General features: G+C 39.8%; 1 protein-coding gene across 4 annotated transcripts in view; it reads right to left on the bottom strand.

The window, feature by feature from the left end:
- The window catches only part of LOC133551580 (MAP7 domain-containing protein 2-like), a 42,904-nt gene that overhangs the window by 9,582 nt on the left and 16,083 nt on the right, over positions 1-17,239 (bottom strand). For 3 of the 4 annotated variants that reach the window (XM_061898425.1, XM_061898427.1, XM_061898424.1), the window contains 9 exons: positions 12,198-12,287; positions 6,001-6,110; positions 5,811-5,923; positions 5,461-5,738; positions 5,237-5,384; positions 5,010-5,166; positions 3,894-3,998; positions 3,779-3,829; positions 3,538-3,568 (listed from right to left, as the gene is read on the bottom strand). In XM_061898425.1, the coding sequence (XP_061754409.1) occupies positions 3,538-3,568; positions 3,779-3,829; positions 3,894-3,998; positions 5,010-5,166; positions 5,237-5,384; positions 5,461-5,738; positions 5,811-5,923; positions 6,001-6,110; positions 12,198-12,287 (1,083 nt within the window). The remainder of the gene's footprint in view (positions 1-3,537; positions 3,569-3,778; positions 3,830-3,893; positions 3,999-5,009; positions 5,167-5,236; positions 5,385-5,460; positions 5,739-5,810; positions 5,924-6,000; positions 6,111-12,197; positions 12,288-17,239) is intronic. The other variant, XM_061898426.1, reaches the window with a different exon arrangement.

The raw sequence follows: 17,239 nt of genomic DNA, 5'->3' as shown, positions 1-17,239 counted from the left end.
ATCCTAGGAGCTAGGGTCTCCCAAGGCAAACAGGTCCTAGGTGAGGGATCAGACAAAGAGCAGCTCGAAGACCTTTATGAAGAAGACAAATCATGGACCCAGATTTCCCTCGCCCGGACGCGGGTCACCGGGGCCCCCCTCTGGAGCCAGGCCCGGAGGTGGGACACGATGGCGACCGCCCGGTGGCCGGGTGGTGGTTCCTCTCTTTAAGAAGGGGGACCGGAGGGTGTGTTCCAACTATCGTGGGATCACACTCCTCAGCCTTCCCGGTAAGGTTTATTCAGGTGTACTGGAGAGGAGGCTACACCGGATAGTCGAACCTCGGATTCAGGAGGAACAGTGTGGTTTTCGTCCTGGTCGTGGAACTGTGGACCAACTCTCTACTCTCGGCAGGGTTTTTGAGGGTGCATGGGAGTTTGCCCAACCAGTCTACATGTGCCTTGTGACCTTGGAGAAGGCATTCAACCGTGTCCCTCGGGAAGTCCTGTGGGGAGTGCTCAGAAAGTATGGGGTATCGGACTGTCTTATTGTGGCGGTCCGCTCCCTGTACGATCGGTGTCAGAGCTTGGTCTACATTGCCGGCAGTAAGTCGAACACATTTCCAGTGAGGGTTGGACTCCGCCAAGGCTGTCCTTTGTCACCGATTCTGTTCATAACTTTTATGGACAGAATTTCTAGGCGCAGTCAAGGCTTTGAGGGGTTCCGGTTTGGTGGCCGCGGGATTAGGTCTCTGCTTTTTGCAGTTTATGTGGTCCTGATGGCTTCATCTGGCCGGGATCTATAGCTCTCCCTGGAACGGTTCGCAGCCGAGTGTGAAGCGAATGGAATGAGAATCAGCACCTCCAAGTCCGAGTCCATGGTTCTCGCCCGGAAAAGGGGTGGAATGCCATCTCAGGGTTGGGGAGGAGACCCTGCCCCAAGTGGAGGAGTTCAAGTAGAAGTACCAAGAAGTCTTGTTCACGAGTGAGGGAAGAGTGGATTGTGAGATCGGCAGGCGGATCGGTGCAGGGTCTTCCGTAATGCGGACGTTGTACAGATCCTTTGTGGTGAAGAAGGAGCTGAGACGGAAGGCAAAGCTCTCAATTTACCGGTCGATCTACGTTCCCACCCTCACCTACAGTCATGAGCTTTGGGTCATGACCGAAAGGATAAGATCCCGGGGTACAAGTGGACTAAATGAGTTTCCTCCGCCGTGTGGCAGGGCTCTCCCTTAGAGATAGGGTGAGAAGCTCTGCCATCCGGGAGGAACTCAAAGTAAAGCCGCTGTTCCTCCACATCGAGAGGAGCCAGATGAGGTGGTTCGGGCATCTGGTCAGGATGCCACCCGAACGCCTCTTTAGGGAGGTGTTTAGGGCACATCCAACCGGTAGGAGGCCACGGGGAAGACCCAGGGCACATTGGGAAGACAATGTCTCCCGGCTGGCCTGGGAACGCCTCGGGATCCCCCGGGATGAGCTAGACGAGGTGGCTGGGGAGAGGGAAGTCTGGGTTTCCCTGCTTAGGCTGCTGCCCCCGCGATCCAACCTTGTATAAGCGGAAGAAGATGGATGGATGGGATGAGTAAAACATTGATGAGGGTTTTGAAGTTGTTATAGAGAGTTTTGAAGGAAATGTGTGTTCTTGTCTTTCATGATTGTGAACTATAAGCAAAATACCCCAAAAAGTGCAGTTCCCCTTGAATGTTTTAAAAACAGAAACTACAAAACGGTTCAAACCAAAAAGCTGGACTGTTCAAGTCTCACACACCATACTGTAGAAGAATTAGACTGAACAAAAATATAAACGCAACGCTTTTGTTTTTGTTCACATTTTCATGAGTTGAACCTACAGATCTAAAACTTTTACTGTATACATAAAACACATTCCTCTCCAACATCGTTCACAAATCTGTCTAAATCTGTGTTAGGGAGCAATTCTTCTTTGCCAAGATAATCTATCCCACCTCACAGGTGTGGCATATCACGATGCTGATTAAACAGCATGATTATTGCACAGGTTGTACCTTAGGCTGCTCCAAAATGTGCAGTTTTATCACAAAGCACAATGCCACAGATGTTGCCGTTTTGAAGGAGCGTGCAGTTGGCATGCTGACTGCAGGAATGTCCACCAGAGATATTGCCCATGAATTAATTATTAATTTATCTACCATAAGCCGTCTCCAAAAGCGTTTCAGAAAATTTGGCAGTACATCCAACCAGCCTCACAAACGCAGACCACATGTAACCACACCGGCCTCCATGATCATAACCAAATAATTTCTTCACAAACTGTGAGAAACCGTCTTAGGAAAGCTCATCTGCATGCTCGTCGTCCTCATCCGGGTCTCCACCTGACTGCTGTTCGGTGATGCCGACTTGAGTGGGCAAATGCTCACATTTAATGGCGCCTGGCACGTTGCAGGGGTGTTTTCTTCACGGATGAATCTTGGTTGTCACTGTTCAGGGCAGATGGCAAACAACGTGTGTGGTTTCATGTGGGAGAGCGGTTTGCTGATGTCAACATTATAAATCCGGTGGCCCATTGTGGGGTGAGGTTACGGTATGGGCAGGCATATGTTATGGACAACAAACTCAAGTACATTTTATTGATGGCATTTTGAATGCACAGAGATACCCTGACAAGATCCTGAGGCCCATTGTTGCGCCATTCACCCGAGACCATCACCTCGTGTTGCAGCATGACAATTTCAAGGCCCCATGTTGCAAGGTTCTGTACACAATTCCTGAAAGCTGAAAACATACCAGTTCCTGCATGGCCAGCATACTCAACGCCATGTAATCAGCATCTTGATATGTCACACCTGTGATGTAGGATGGATCATCCTGGCAAAGAAGAAGTGCTAACTAACACAAATTTAGACAGATTTGTGGACACTGTTTGAGAGGAAAATGTATTTTTTTGTCGATAGTAAAAGTTTTAGATCTTTGAGTTCAACTCGTGAAAAATGGGAGCAAAAACCAAAGTGTTGCATTTATATTTGTGGTCAGTATACAATAATCACCTTGCCAGCTCCCATGGTGCATATTCCAGTATGTAGTCCATGAGCTAACATTATAAGAATGACACATGATGTAGAAAAGGGAGTTCAGCCACTCACTCTTGGCCAAAGCAAACATTTGACAAATTAAAGAAATGCAAATGAAAAAGAAAATGCAGTTGAGCACAGACTTCAGCCAAGGCCAAATAATCCTAAAATGGATCAGCACTACTTTAATACACTCACCTACAATATGCAATTAAAATGACTGGTGGAGGAAAATGTTTAAAAATATTGCACTGTTTATTTATATATTTAAAAAAAATATGGGTTCTTGCCAAGCAAGAACCCATACGTCAGCACAAAGCTCATCAAGTAGTTTATGTGTAATCTTGGCAGTGGTAAGCATATTCCTCCTCTTAAAATGAGCCAGGCCACAGCAATAAAGCTGTATGCCATGCATGCAGCTGCAAGGCGTTATGCAGATAAACAACATTACCACAAGCAGCAGGCAACATTTTTTTCAAAGTATCTGCAGTGTGACTTCGTAAAATACTAACCTGGTGGTGACTCGGTCTCCACCTGTTCGTCCTTAAATGCGGAAAAAACAACCATAAAAGAAAAAATAGTTTGCGGCAAATAGGAAGCAAAAACCAAAGTATCATCAATTATAGAATTTAATAAATACATTAGCAACATAAAGTTGAATAAATTAAAGTTGGAAAGAACAGAAAGACATAGTGACGTCAGCGGGTGTTTGAAGGCAGCAGGGCGACTGTACGAGGACATCTCTTACAGTACCTTCACGTCAGCGTCACCTTTCCTCGTTCTCTTCATTATCTCCTCGATTCTCTGCAAAAACAAGTCAAACTGTAAACATGCATTTGAAAAAATATACATGTACGTTTGAGGTCACCTTTTTTCTCAGCTGCCTTTCTTCCTCCTCCTGCTGCACCTGATGCTCTCGGTCTTGACGCTGACGCTCGGCTTTCTCTTGTGCTTGAACTTTGGCCTTTTGTCTCTTAAATCGCAGATAGGACGTAGCAATTTAGCATGTATTCCTTTTTTGTTTGTAGCTAAGAGAACATTACCTCCACACTTTAAGTAGAATACATTTTCAGTGCACTTTGTGTCATTCTGAAGTTGCAAAGACTACTCAAAATAACCAGAATTGGGGCTGATCTTAATGGTTTGCGTGTAATAAAACAAGTGCAAACTTGCTGATGTACTAAACTAGTGCACAGAGGATTGCAGTGAGCAGAATAAGGAGTGCAATCCATTTAGCGTTTGTCTTCATAAACATGCAGAATATATGCTGATTATCAGAACGTCCACATTACTGGGAGGAGGAGATGCAATTTTAATCACTGCATTGCAGGTGCAACGTGATTTATCAATGCTGAAACGGTTCTGCGTGCGGTATTTGCGTCTTTATTTATTACGTTGGAAATCTGGCATGGTTTAACACATAGCTGTGAGACAAAGGAAAAAGAGGGGATCATGCTGCAAAGACAGCTGAGCAGATTCAGAAGCCTTTGTCCTATGTGTGTGTGTCAACATATTCAAACTGTCATAAATAAAACATATCAGACAAATCGTCTATTCAGCAATATTATTGTATTATCTTATAGCTGCTGGATGACTAAAGTAGCTGAATAAAACAAATTCTACTGATGTATTTTGGTGGTTTTTATTAATTGCGTTTGTTATTTCATTTTGGAAATATATTACTACAATATTACAAAATATCTCCCTTATGAAAAATGTCTCACAATATGCATTTTGCACTTAATGTCCCACACATGGTATATTTGCAGTCAGTCATATCTTCTCGTCACTTAAAAAAATACGGAAGACAAGACCTCGATGTCACTAATGTTGGTTACGGCCATGCATGTATTTCGAAGGTTTGTGTGTTTTGCAGCTATTTTGGAGGAAATTAATGAACAATTACAGATACACACAGTTTGACATGGGGGTTTTAAAAGGTCACATTTGTTAAATGAGGCCTTCATGCGCACTGATGTCTTACCTCTGTGTCCATCAACTCTTTCTCCTGCACATCCTCCTGTCCCATGTCTCCTCCTTGCTTCATCTTATGAGATTCTGCATTATTTTTTGCCGCGTCCTTGCGCTCCTGCTGCTGCTGCTCTTGTGCAAGTTGCCTCCTCAGCTGTTCTTCTTTTAGCCTGGCAGCCGCAGCATTGACACATTCAACCATTTAATGCCTTAAATGAACCTTTGGTTTTATGAGCTCACCTTTCTTCATCTGCTTGCATTTGCTTTTTGTCCTCTTGTTCTTTCTGCGCCCGGGCCTGGCGTCTACGCTCCGCTAACAGTCGGCTGGCGTCCTCAGCATTGGTTATGCTGGCTGCCGCTTTCCCTGTGACCATGCATGGCGATGATTCTGTTGAACACAACGATATAAGTGATAACACACCTAACGATATGTAGGTTAACGTGGTCATTCATAACAAGTCCACCTCTTTTCTTATCTCCACTATGACTGACAGTCTCTGTCTTCTTCTGCTCCACTTTCTTCTCTGGTGTGTCACCCTTGAAGCCTTCAGAAGATCTGGTTTTACCGAGGTCAGTCGAATTGGGTATGTGGAGGTTGTTTTTCCCTGCAGATAACTTGTCGTGTCTTTCCATATTTTTATCGTCATGTTTCTTGATGACATGGGTGGACCGATGTCTAGAGGGGGAGTGGTGGTACTCGTGGATGTTGCTAGGAGACTGAGTGCGCTTCGTAGAAGCCAGCCTGCATGTATTTATTTGTTAATTCACAAAAAAGTACTTGCACAAATAAAAACTGGTCAAAAAACGATCTCACTTGGAAGTAGTTGCAGAGGTCAGCTGTTTGGGGATGTGAGGAGATTCAGATCTTCTCAGGATGAATCCACAACCCGGGGAGGCGGTTCGTCTTTCCCTGTGCAGACGCTCTTTCTGCCAGCAGCCGAGAATTGCCGTTCAGCCCTAATTCTTATAAAAATGGTTCCATGTGGAATGTCAGCATGCTTTACCTTGGGTGTGTTGGGAGTGGAGCGGGAGCCTTCTAGGACTCCCGCTGCTCTGTGGGGATCAGCGGGGCTGCGTGAGCTGCTCAAAGGTGACCTGCGAGGGCTGCAGGGCGCTGCATGAAGACAAACACGATGCTTATCAAGTCAAAAGCCGGCAAAAGGAAATCAGTTAAGTCTTGTCTGTCCAGTGTAAAAAGCTTATAGAGGCCCATTAGGATATCCATTTCATATTATAAATATATCAGTGCAGCCTCCAAGCTCAGGTGCAGTCAGTATGTTTTGTGCTGCATCAAGCTTGACTGTGCAGATCAGGATGTCCAAAACGCCCTATAGTCAAACACAAAATTGGCAACGGATGCAAAATTTGATATGATGCAAGAAAATAAAGGCCAACATACTCGATTGTGTATAACACAATCCAAAAATGGAACCCCACGCAACATCAGACAACAGTACAAACTGTTTTCTTGCCATGTCACATGACCTCTCCTTCCAGCTGTCACCATTTGTAAAGTATAATCTCTCGAAAGTGGCACCGCGACAACTATTTTGCTGGTGTGCGCCTTTATGTTCTAGGTCACTTGCAATTAATCTCCAAAACACACACAAAAAAATGGTATTTATAATCTGCTTCATCGGGTCTGAGGGGGTCATCTCAATGATACTAGGAAATCATAACACACTAGGTTAAAGGCACAATTTTTTTGTTATAATTTTAAACTCTTAGGTTCTTTATTTTTATTCCAATATGTTCTATTTTATGTATTGCGATTATTATCAATCAATCAATCAATGATTACTTATATAGCCCTAGATCACTAGTGTCTTAAAGGGCTGCACAAACCACAACAAAAACCTCAACAATATCCTCGGTAGAGCCCACGTAAGGGCAAGGAAAACTCACACCCAGTGGGACGTCGGTGACAGTGATGACTATGAGAAACCTTATTACTATTATTATTCTGGCTAATTCATGTTTTTATTTATTTACCAATGAATTATGTATTTTATTTCTACATATATTTTGTATCATTTTTTTTTAGATGTCATCAAATAGTTATTTTCCAACGTGGACGCCTCAAAGTAATGTGACTAGTGGTGTGTTTGTTGCAACTTGGCTGTGTTAAAAATGCTATATGAATAAAGTTTGATTAATTGATACAAACCTGTCGTAACTAATTGGAATCCATCAGGTATCCTGCGCTGCCTGTCAGTGAATATTCTATACTGGTATGATTAATCTGAAAGAGAATTGTTAAATAAATCTACTTTTGTCAAGGCAAAACCTGTTATGATGGGTTTCCCAGGTCATATCCTGGTTCATGTTAATCAATCAATCATCATCCATCCATCCATTTTCTACCGCTTATTTACTTTTGGGTTCGCTGGCGCCTAATCTCAGCTACAATTGGGCGGAAGGCGGGGTACACCCTGGACAAGTCGCCACCTCATCGCAGGGCCAACACAGATAGACAGACAACATTCACACTCACATGCACACACTAGGGCCAATTTAGTGTTGCCAATCAACCTATCCCCAGGTGCATGTCTTTGGAAGTAGAGGAATCAATCAAAGTTAAATCATGAGTGTCTCAAAAGGGCTGCACAAGCCACATGTTTAGTATTCTTCTTCCTATGTTTAAGTCAGTTCTGTTGGCTTGGCTTCCTTTTTTGTTTACATTCTGTTGCCAGTGTTGATAAGAGTATGCACCGGCATTTATCTTGTGATTAAGAGTTTTCACCTGTGTGCTAATCACGCCCCTTATTCATACCTGCCTCGCTATCCACTCAGTCCGGGCGACTTTTAACGTTTTTTTCCATGTTATGCTACAGCTTTATGTTGACTACACTTCGCCTGCGCTCCTAGCGACACGTGCTGTTGTTTTGCTGTGGTTTTGGAATCAAAACATCATTCTATTCTTCAAGCTGCATCCTGATGTTCCTTCTATAAATCAGGCACACAACCTTTGCAGAAATAAGACCCATTCGCAACAAAACCAGTCTGAAGAATTCAAATTAAACCTTTTTGTTGTTTTTTGTCTTTGCCTACAATTAGGATTTTTGGTATCAAAACTACTATGACATAAACATTAATGTACAGTATCTCACAAAAGTCAGTTCCCCTCTCATTTTCTTGCAGCCATTTTCATTGCATCATATCTTCTGAAAGACCAGTACAATAGAAATGAAACTTGAATATACTTTAGAGTAGTCAGTGTACATACGTAGCAACATATATTTACTATTCATTATATACGAGACAGAAGCAAGATAGTGTCTTGCCTACAGTTTAGTGTGGTGGATGTAGCCTCATGGTCTGGGATTACATGAGTGCTGCTGGCAATGGGGAGCTTCAAGGAGGGGAAACATGAAATCCAACATGTACTGAGAAATTGAGGCGCAGGGCATGATCCATAACCAGGAAGCAAAAACATCTTTAAGGAATGTCTGCCGAAACTCTGTGTTGCACATAAACAGTAGTAACCAGACCGAAAAACTGAAAGCATGGAGGTACACAAAGTCTGGCGCCTTATTACTTTGTAACATTATCATATTAATGCACCAACAACAGTGTTCAGTTCCAACATCACAACTCGCTCGCACATTTCACCAGCAGTGCAACACTACCTTATTATTTGATTTCTTATTGGTGTAAGTATTTCTTAATTATATTTTTTTGTAATATTGAAGTATTTTAATTGCTATTTTGTCCAACTTTCTTGTCAAAATCTGTTTTAAAAATACAGTTTTTGGACAAAATGTGTGTATTCTTTTTTGAGGTAGCGGTTGAGCCCCACCTTGAGATTGGCTGACAACCAGTCAAGGGCGTATCCAGCCTCTCGCCTAAAGTCAGCTGGGATAGGATCGAACGTACACAACGATAAGCGGTATAGAAAATGGATGGATGGAGGGTTTGGGCATAATTTAAGTACTATTTCAAAAGAACTGACCTGCATAATATGTTCAAGATACCTGACTTTATACCTTCAAAATGACAAGTGCATTGTTGAGGGCATATATTACTTTCAAACAGTCACACTATTAACACTTACTACATTACTGAGGGCCTGATCTACAAAGATCCAAATAACAAGTGCTAAACAGGGTGTGCAAATTATAAAATCGCATGTACTATTAGTGGCAAGTGAGCTACTAAGACTGCATGTACAATTGACTACTATTTAAATTAGGTTTTTGCATGTATATATATGTCAGCTGTGATCATGGAGACACTCATTTCTTGCCACATTTATGGCATTACATGCCATAAGCAGAACACAAATACAAAATGTACCACCTTTTCTAGGCTATTGAAGCGTAATCTAGACAACAGACCTTACTTTTAGAATGCTAAACTTGCACTCGGGGAGGCACTGTGGCGTTAGGACGTTGTGTCTGAAATTATCCAAACATACAAATGCCTATTTCAAGTTTTTTTATATAGAAGATAAATTATGTAAAAATGTCTCCAATATATACATATATATTAAAATAACACCATTTTTAAATATGAGCCCCTTAAGTCATCCTGCAAGCTACAAAATTATGAAATAATAATTCTGTAAAAAAATGTTTTTGGATTTCTAATATGTTGACAAACACACGTAGGATGTCGGACATAAAACGTCTTTGCAGTGCAAACGTCACCTGTCTCATAGATATTTGTGTGTAACTGCGCCAATTTGCATGGACATTCCAGACGTGCTAAATATAGACAAACCACTCCAGTTGCCCACCCTTATTAGTCTTGATAAATCACATTGCGAGCGCTAAATTATTATATTTATATCTCCTTCCAGTATTGTGGCCGTTCTGATAATCAGCATATATTCTGCATGTTTGTGAAGACGGACACACTATGTGGATGTGACTCTCTTTTTTGCTCATTTAAGAGACACAGTCCTCTGCTCACAAGTTTAGTAGATTAGCTTAGCATGCGCTATCAAGTTTGCACATGTTTTAATACACGCAAACCTTTAGTAGATCCTCAGGCTCTGTGTCATTTCCAAGTTTAATTTCTATGATTGTCCTTTAAGATATTTTAAGTGTTTCTAAAATGTGAGGGATGTAGTCACTTTTAGGTTGGGTTTGGTTAGGTAACTTTATTAGTACCCAAAGGTAAAATTGTTTTGCAGCCAGCAAGATCCAGACATCCATTTAAACAATCAAGAGAAAGGAACATAGATAGTACTAGATAGATAGTACTTTATTGATTCCTTCAGGAGAGTTCCTTCAGGAAAATTAAAAATCTTAGATATGCAATGCAAAGACAAACCACATAACAGGCATCATTAAACATTACCAAGATCATAACAGTACATGTACTCAAAATTTTTTGTGTACTTCACTTTCAATTTACAAGAGCTTTCTTAACTTTGTAAAAGCATATATTCTATACAGCAGGGGTCACCAACCTTTTTGAAACCTAGAGCTACTTCTTGGGTACTGATTAATGCGAAGGGCTACCAGTTTGAAACACACTTAAATAAATTGCCAGAAATAGCCAATTTGCTCAATTTACCTTTAAAATGTATGACGGAATGACAGACAGAAATACCCATTTTATATATATATATATATATATATATATATATATATATATATCCCTCACAATTTTACCTTTAAAATGTACGACGGAATGACAGACAGAAATACCCATTATATATGTATATATATATATATATATATATATATATATATATATATATATATATATATATATGACAGACAGAGATACCCGGAATGACAGACAGAAATACCCATTTTATATATATATATAAAATGGGTATTTCTGTCTGTCATTCCGTCGTACATTTTAAAGGTAAATTGAGCAAATTGGCTATTTCTGGCAGACAGACAGAAATACCCATTTTAAAAATATATATATACATATATATATATATATATATATATATATATATATATAAAATGGGTATTTCTGTCTGTCATTCCGTCGTACATTTTTTTTCCTTTTACGGAAAGTTTTTTGTAGAGAATAAAAGATGAAAAAAACACTTACAATTGAACGGTTTAAAAGAGGAGAAAACCCGAAAAAAATGAAAATTTAATTTGGAAACATAGTTTATCTTCAATTTCGACTCTTTAAAATTCAACCGAAAAAAATGAAGATAAAAACTAGCTAATTCGAATCTTTTTGAAAAAAAAAAAGAATTTATGGAACATCATTAGTAATTATTACTGATTAAGATTAATTTTTAAATTTTGATGACATGTTTTGAATAGGTTAAAATCCAATCTGCACTTTGTTAGAATATATATCAAAATGGACCAAGCTATATTTCTCACAAAGACAAATCATTATTTCTTCTAGATTTGCCAGAATAATTGCTTTTAAATTTTAATCATAATAAGTTTGAAGAAATATTTCACAAACATTCTTTGTCGAAAAAACAGAAGCTAAAATGAAGAATTAAATTAAAATGTATTTATTATTATTTACAATAAAACAAATACATTTACTGGAACTTTGATTTAAATTGTCAGGAAAGAAGAGGAAGGAATTTAAAAGGTAAAAAGGTATATGTGTTTAAAAATCCTGGAAACATTTTTAGGGTTGTATTTTTTTTCTCTAAAATTGTCTTTCTGAAAGTTATAAAAAGCAAAGTAAGAAAAATAAATGAATTTGAAGTGAAGACCAAGTCTTTAAAATATTTTCTTGGATTTTCAAATTCTATTTGAGTTTTGTCTCTCTTATAATTAAAAATGTCGAGCAAAGCGAGACCAGCGTGCTAGTAAATAAATACAATTTAAAAAATAGAGGAAGCTCACTGGTGGCAAGTGCTGCTATTTGAGCTATTTTTAGAACAGGCCAGTGGGCTACTCATCTGGTCCTTACAGGCTACCTGGTGCCCGCGGGCACCGCGTTGGTGATCCCTGCTATACAGCATTTCTAGTGAAGGTCATTAGATTGTCCATAAAATTGAAGATTGAAAGTTATTTTCATCGTGGTAAAATATTATGATGATATAACTGCAAATAAGCCAATACTTACGTAGTGTTATAACAAATTATACACTTTTTTTTCAAAATAAACAGCAACATGCAAGCATTATATTGGTTTGCCTTTGTTCGAGGGAACATTCAAAACCCACTCACTTACAAACAAATGCAAACCTAATTTGGGAAGAGATTGATTTAGGAGTAGAGGAGCGGTGGAGGAGAGGAGAGCTAAACATTACCGGATTCGCTGACAGCAGGAAGAGGGGAGGCAAGGCCATGGGAAAGGGCGGAGGCAGCAGAGAAAGAGAGCGGTGCATTCTCACTGTCACCTAAAGTCAGCAGGTGGAGCAGAGCACAGCATTATGAACATTTCATCCCATTCGTCCTCATCCAGATGTTCAGACCCGGAGGAGAGTTTAGATACCTGCTTGGATGCTGTGCAAACATTTTTCATGCAACCATACTTTGATGTGCCAATCTGTGTGGATCATGTTTTTGTGTGAACCTCATGCAGTAGTTTGTGCTACACAGTGCAGATATGCCACTCCACTCTGTCTCTGAGCGGATCAAGAGCACACTCATTCCTCCTCATGCCCAAAAACATACAAACGCAAACCCCAAAAACACATGCAACTTTACATAAGACAACACACAAGTGCGGGCAATACGCGGCAAAGTCCGAAACACACACAAACCCCTTAAGCACACGCGTTAAACTCCTACTGTTTAAAAAGTAGGGAAAATTTACCTTTTCTTTCCACCAACTTTCTTCTGGGCATCCCGCTCATGTATTTGTATAACCATATCAGGGCTTACGGCACGTTCCATTAGCACTGGAAAGTCAGAATTTCCGAATTCATATAGTTAGAAATTTCAACTGGAAAACCCCCCGAGGTTGGATTTTCTACTCAAAAAGTCAGAGAGTCCTCACCACCCCTGAGTTGGCTTCAAAGATGGCAGCTTTGAGTATAAACAATAGGGCTGCGAATCTTTGGGTGTCCCACGATTAGATTCAATATCGATTCTTGGGGTCACGATTCGATAATACATCGATTTTTTCGATTCGATTCGATTCTCGATTCAAAACGATATTTTTCCAATTCAAAACGATTCTGTATTCATTCATCCATCCATCCATTTTCTACCGCTTATTCCCTTTCGGGGTTGCGGGGGGCGCTGGCGCCTATCTCAGCTACAATCAGGATTTCAGCAGGATCTACCCCAGTCTGCTGACATGCAGGCAGAGAAGTAGATTTTTTTTTTTTAAAAAGGTTTTATAATTGTAAAGGACAGTGTTTTATCAACTGATTGCAATAATGTAAATTTGTTTTAACTATTAAACGAACCAAAAATACGACTTATTTTATCTTTGTGAAAATATTGGACACAGTGTGTTGTCAAGCTTATGAGATGTGATGCAAGTGTAAGCCACTGTGACACTATTGTTCGTTTTTACTATTGTTCGTTTTTTTAATTTGTATAAATGTCTAATGATAATGTCAATGAGGGATTTTTAATCACTGCTATGCGGAACTTATAACTAATATTGATATTGTTGATAATATTCATTTTTGTTTCACTACTTTTAGTTTGTTCTGTGTTGTGTTTGTGTCTTCTCTCAATTGCTCTGTTTATTGCAGTTCTGAGTGTTGCTGGGTCAGGTTTGGTTTGTGAATTGGATTGCATTGTTATGGTATTGCTGTGTATTGGTTTGTTGGATTGATAAAAAATAAAAAATAATCGATTTTTAAAAAATGAGAATCGATTCTGAAACGCACAACGTATTCGATTCGTATTCGAATCGATTTTTTACGACACACCTAATAAACAATAAAATAAGCTTCTACAATAGCCATTATTAGCACTTCTGACTATGTTGTGTCGCTTTAAATCAGCCATAGACAAATGTATTGTTGGGCGTTTGTATATGGTAATGCTACTGTCGTGTAAATTAAATTTTGTGATGAATTTTATGCATTCTTCATTGCTAGCAACGCCGTCTTTTTTTCCTCTGCATCCTCCGTGTTTGAAGGTTGCGGATGGACTGCATACTGTATTTATACATAAGTAGTTTATTTTCAGATAAGGCTAGCATAGGAAGAGGTTTCGTAGATGTGGCAATCCTGATTGACGACCTCGGAAATCAATCCTAATCAATTAAATTCGGCTTTGACGTCAATACCAGCTTTGACTTCCAACTTCCAAAGTTAATGGAAGGCACCATTACTCAAAGATATGAATACTTAGGTGCCCCCTCCAGACAGTTGCATCCTTGTAACTGTGCTTGCACTTTTGTTTGTTTTTTCTCTCGGTGTGGTACCTTACTTCCTGTCCTGTGCCCCTATTTTTTAATGTTCCCTTTCTGGTGCCATGCGCACCTGCTAACTGATTGGCAACCAGGAGACACCTGCACCTGATTGCCAATCAGTCCCCGTTTTTTCTCCGACCCTGCCTGCAATGCCAGAATAATTTTACATCCGGGGTCAACACAAAAAATACAAATGAAAATTACGAAACTAAAAAAAAACAACTAAATAATTTCCGTGACTTGTGCGTTCTCTTTTGCACTCACCTGCTTTTGTTCTTTTCTCCACTGCTTTTGTGGGCAAGTTTTCTGTTTATAATAAATATTATTCTTTTTACTCACCATCTGCCTTCCGGTCTCAGCGTCTTTGGTGTCACGCCACTAAGCTGCGTTTCCAGCTTCTGACAACATCAACACGGCCAACATCTTGAGCAGAAGTTTCATCAGACCAATCAGACTGGTATGCATCTGACTAGTACTACAATTGTAATCATTGAAATCTATCTCAGTTGAATAATGTAGTAAATAGACGCAACTTCCCCCTGCTCAACATGGCGGTCAAGTTGAAATTGTTCCAACAAACAGATGATCAGAGGCGGCATTTACATATTCATATCAATGGGGCTTACTGTATTTACAAACCCCAGTTCCATATGAGTTGGGAAATTGTGTTATATGTAAATATAAACGGAATACAATTATTTGCAAATCATTTTCAACCCGTATTCAGTTGAATATGCTACAAAGACAACATATCTGATGTTAAAATTGATAAACATTTTTTTTTGCAAATAATCATTAACTTTAGAATTTGATGACAACGAAGTTGGGAAAGGTGGCAATAAACACTGATTAAGTTGAGGAATGCTCATCAAACACTTATTCGGAACATCCCACAGGTGTGCAGGCTAATTGGGAACAGGTGGGTGCCATGATTGGGTATAAAAGCAGCTTCCATGAAATATTAAGTAATTCACAAACAAGGATGGGGCGAGGGTCACCACTTTGTGAGCAAATTGTCAAACACTTTTAGAACATTTCTCAACGAGCTATTGCAAGGAGTTTAGGGATTTTACCATCTACAGTCCGTAAAATCATCAAAAGGTTCAGACAATCTGGAAAATAAACTGCATGTAAGCAATGATATCACGGGCCTTTGATCCTTCAGGCGGTACTGCGTCAAAAACTGACATCAGTGTGTAAAGGATATCACCACATGGGCTCAGGAACACTTCATAAAACCACTTTCAGTAACTACAGTTGGTCGCTACATCTGTAAGTGCAAGTTAAAACTACTATAAAAAGTGAAAGCCATTTATCAACAACACCCAGGAACGCCGCCAGCTTCGCTGGGCCCGAGCTCATCTAAGATGGACTGATGCAAAGTGGAAAAGTGTTCTGTGGTCTGACGAGTCCACATTTCAACTTACATTTGGAAACTGTGGACGTGGTGTCCTCCGGAACAAAGAGGAAAATAACCATCCGGATTGTTATAGGCGCAAAGTTCAAAAGCCAGCATACAGTATGTGATGTATGGAGGTGTATTAGTGCCCAAGGCATGGGTAACTTACACATCTGTGAAGGCACCATTAATGCTGAATGGTCCATACAGGTTTTGGAGCAACATACAGTATGTTGTCATCCAAGCAACGTTATCATGGACCCCCCTGCTTATTTCAGCAAAACAATGCCAAGCCACATGTTACAACAGCGTGGCTTCGTAGTAAAAGAGTCTGTAGTCCAGACATGTCTACCATCGAAAATGTGTGGCACATTATGAAGCGTAAAATACGACAGCAGAGACCCCGGACTGTTGAACGACTGAAGCTCTACATAAAACAAGACAGGGAAAGAATTCCACTTTCAAAGCTTCAACAATTAGTTCCCTCAGTTCCCAAACGTTTATTGAGTGTTGTTAAAAGAAAAGGTGATGTAACAGTGGTGAACATGCGCTTTCTCAACTTCTTTGATAAATGTTGCAGCCATGAAATTCTAAGTAAATTATTATTTGCAAAAAAAAATTAAGTCTATGAGTTTGAACATCAAATATCTCGTCTTTGTAGTGCTTTCAATTGCATATGGGTTGAAAAGGATTTGCAAATCATTGTATTCCGTTTATATTTACATCTAACACAATTTCCCAACTCATATGGACACAGGGTTTGTACTAGTAAAGTAGGGAAGGGATTCATATGGCCCCATTCCTAGGTGGATCTTACGTGGGAGGAAGGTAAGGGTTATTCATTTTACAATGCAGTCTGCTAAAAACGATGGCAATCGCCACTCTATATAGCAACACATTTTAAAATATTTAACACTTTACTTCCATCTGGCAGCTGAAGTGGATCCCAATTTGTCACGTTTCATGTGTCAGGTAAACCATGACGAGTGGGGCCATATGAATCCCCTACTTACTTTAACATGACAACTTCCGGTTTCATTGTACTTCTGTTGGGTTTTCCCTGTATTGCATGTATTTTGGGGAATTGTGTGTGTTTTTGACGTCGCTGCATGTTTGCCCTTGTTGGCCACCGTAGAGATGACCTAAAAAAACTTTTTTAAATTAAATCTTAAAAAATAAAAAAAATACAAGTATGAAATATCTATCTATCTATCTATCTATCTATCTATCTATCTATCTATCTATCTATATATATATATATATATATATATATATATATATATATATATATATATATATATATATATATATATATATATATATATATATATATATATATATATATATATATATATATATATGTCTCCATCCATTTTCTACCGCTTATGCCCTTTTTGGGTAGCGGGGGGCACTGGTGCCTATCTCAGCTACACTCCGCCACCTCATCACAGGGCCAACACAGATAGACAGACAACATTCACACTCACATTCACACACTAGGGCCAATTTAGTGTTGCCAATCAACCTATCCCCACGTGCATGTCTTTGGAGGTGGGATGAAGCCGGAGTACCTG

Source organism: Nerophis ophidion, linkage group LG04, assembly GCF_033978795.1.
Source record: "Nerophis ophidion isolate RoL-2023_Sa linkage group LG04, RoL_Noph_v1.0, whole genome shotgun sequence".
Taxonomy (NCBI): domain Eukaryota; kingdom Metazoa; phylum Chordata; class Actinopteri; order Syngnathiformes; family Syngnathidae; genus Nerophis; species Nerophis ophidion.
This window is presented reverse-complemented; position numbering and strand designations above follow the sequence as displayed.